The sequence below is a fragment of the Sander lucioperca genome, chromosome 20 (genome assembly GCF_008315115.2).
Source record: "Sander lucioperca isolate FBNREF2018 chromosome 20, SLUC_FBN_1.2, whole genome shotgun sequence".
NCBI lineage: Eukaryota > Metazoa > Chordata > Actinopteri > Perciformes > Percidae > Sander > Sander lucioperca.
Window position 1 is genome coordinate 20,188,490 of NC_050192.1, and position 3,161 is coordinate 20,191,650.

At 44.9% G+C, this 3,161-nt stretch overlaps 1 protein-coding gene across 1 annotated transcript in view; it reads right to left on the reverse strand.

The window, feature by feature from the left end:
* Window positions 1-289: 289 nt before the first annotated feature.
* The window catches only part of cradd (CASP2 and RIPK1 domain containing adaptor with death domain), a 5,847-nt gene continuing 2,975 nt past the window's right edge, over window positions 290-3,161 (reverse strand). The window contains exon 2 of the mRNA XM_035995924.1: window positions 290-617. Within this exon, the coding sequence (XP_035851817.1) occupies window positions 319-617 (299 nt within the window). The 3' untranslated portion in view covers window positions 290-318. The remainder of the gene's footprint in view (window positions 618-3,161) is intronic.

The following is a 3,161-nucleotide window of genomic DNA, read 5'->3' on the forward strand; positions in this document are numbered from 1 at the left end:
GTGCGTGTGTGTGTGTTAGTGTGTGTGTGAGTGTTGAAGGTGTTTCTGATTAAAAATGATCACTTCCAGGGAAGTGTGTCTCTGTGTGAGTGTGTGTGTATGTGTGTGTGTCTGTGTGTGTGTCTGTTTGTGTGTGTGTGTGTGTGTGTGTGTGTGTGTTTGTGTCTCTGTGTGTGTGTGTGTGTGTGTGTGTGTGTGTGTGTGTGTGTGTCTCTGTGTGTGTGTGTGTGTGTGTGTGTGTGTGTGTGTGTGTGTGTGTGTGTGTGTGTGTGTGTCTCTGTGTGTGTGTGTGTGTGTGTGTGTGTGTGTGTGTGTGTATCAGGACATGAGGACGTCCTCCAGGACAGACAGATGGACGTCTGCTGCCTCCAGACTCTGCAGCAGTCTCTGGACCGTCGCTGCGCGGCCTTGGCAGCGTCTCCACTGGACCAGACCGGCCAGGACCGCCGCGTGGACACTGAGCGGGTTATCGGATCGGCACCGGAACAAGTCCTCGGCAGACAGACCCAGATCCATCAGGACTGCGTCCCACGCTGAGCCCAGCCGCACCGCCAGTCGGGACAGGTCCCGGTCCGAGGGAACCTTCTGGAGAACCGAGTCGGGAAGCTGACGCGTGTCTGCAGAGACCACGGGGAAACATTTTTAATATTTTAATATCACTTCTGTGGGATGGAATCACACTTTTACTTAAGGTACTTAACGCTTGTGTTGTCGTCCCGTTGACCACAACTTTGTGTTTTTCTGGGTGGAAATTTTAAATTAAAAACTTTTTCAACACTTTTGTCGCTTTCCCTCAATGTTTTGGTCAGTTTTATCCAAGCTAACACACACACACACACACACACACACACACACACAGAGCTTGTATTTACGTTCATAAAAGTGCTTGTTTTGCCGCTGACAGACTCAGATTATTATTCTAAGTGTATGACAACATTATGGGATGGATCCCTACAGAGATAGACCTTTTAGTTAAAGAGTAAGATCCTTTTAGTTTAACATGAAACAGCCCCGAAATCACCATCACCAAACTACACCAGACTCCATGTAAATAATCAGGACTTTTAGCATCATAAAACACTTAATTCAAAGTGGACAGAAACTAAATAAAACTATCAAAGTCCGTCTTGGTTCATCTTTCCACTGTTCCTACAATCACCACTCTGGTTTGGTTGAAATAAACCCTTAATTCACCCATTTACATGTGGAGATATGCTGGCTCTATACACGCTAAAAGTCCTGATTATTTACATGGAGTCTGGTGGAAATATGCTGGCTCTATACACGCTAAAAGTCCTGATTATTTACATGGAGTCTGGTGGAAATATGCTGGCTCTATACACGCTAAAAGTCCTGATTATTTACATGGAGTCTGGTGGAAATATGCTGGCTCTATACATGCTAAAAGTAGTGATTATTTACATGGAGTCTGGTGTAGTTTGGTGATGGTGATTCCGGGGCTGTTTCATGTTAAACTCTTACGTTAGTGAGGGCTCTGCTGTGACTTTAATTCTTGGTATTTATCGGTCCGTGGGGGTTGAAATGTTGCAATCAGTGTTTATCTTTTCAGGTCACTGTGACACAAGAATGGATGATTTTGCCCGCCTGTAACCGCAGTCTGTTTGTTTATAACTTCCGACCCACTCAGCGGCTGCTTCCACACCAGTTCACACCGGCTCACACTGGCGCTCTACATCAAAGAAGGCGACAAAAACGTAGAAAAAAGTGTGAAAAAATAACTCTAAAAAGGCAACAAATACCACCTTGAAAAAAAAAACTAGAAAAAAGCACCAATAACTAGAAAAGTGTCCAAAAAAACCTCAAAATTCTATAAGCGACGGAGCTGAAACCGGAGGAATCTAGTTCATGGTCAAAGTTCGGTGGCAGCGTCTGAGGAGACGTTTCCCCGGAAGAAGTCCTCTGTTCCAGCAGGAGGGTTGGTACGGATACCTGGAATTCGGTTCCGGTACCCAACGGTACTAGTTTCGGTACTTTACCGTTACCTATTTATCCTATTTACTCAGAACATTTAGTTATTTATTTAGAAAGTCTTACACGCCACACAACATAAAACCCTCCCTCTCCAAAACCCGTCCTTACAAACTATATGTGTGTGTGTCTGTGTGTGTGTGTGTGTGTGTGTGTTCTTGTTTTACTATATTCGTGGGGTCCAAAAACCGGGGAATACAGTATACTTGTGGGGTCAGACACACACACACACACACACACACACACACACACACACACACACACACACACACACACACACACACACACACACACAGAGACACACACACACACACACACACACCCTTCCCTGGAAGTGATCATTTTTAATCAGAAACACCTTCAACACACACACGCTAACACACACACGCTAACACACACACACACACACACACACACACACACACACACACACACACACACACACACACACACACAGAGACACACACACACTCACACTAACACATGCACACACACGCACGATTACACAGACACAAACACACTCACACACACACACACGCTAACACAGACACACACACAAACACACCCACTTCCCTGGAAGTGATCATTTTTAATCAGAAACACCTTCAACACACTCACACATTCACACTTACACAAACACACACACAGACACACGTTTACACAAACACACACATACACACGCTTACACACACACACATACACACGCTAACACACACACACACACACACACACACACACAGAGACAATGGCTGCTCTCACTGTACTTGATTAATTCCTCAACAGCTCTGGTTTTAAGGTGGACTGAGGAGATGACAGAGAACCTGGAACTGAACCCATGATGTCACTGTACATGTTTAACCCTTCACACTCTTTATGAAGACTTTTATTAAAATTATTTTTCTAAAAACAAACTAAAAATAGTTGAGTAAACAATGAGTAACATCTGTGTGTGTGTGTGTGTGTGTGTGTGTGTCTCTGTGTGTGTGTGTCTGTCTGTGTGTGTGTGTGTGTCTGTGTGTGTGTGTGTGTGTGTGTGTGTGTGTGTGTGTCTGTCTGTGTGTGTGTGTGTGTGTCTGTCTGTGTGTGTGTGTGTGTGTCTGTGTGTGTGTGTGTCTGTCTGTGTGTGTGTGTGTGTCTGTGTGTGTGTGTGTGTGTGTGTGTGTGTGTGTGTG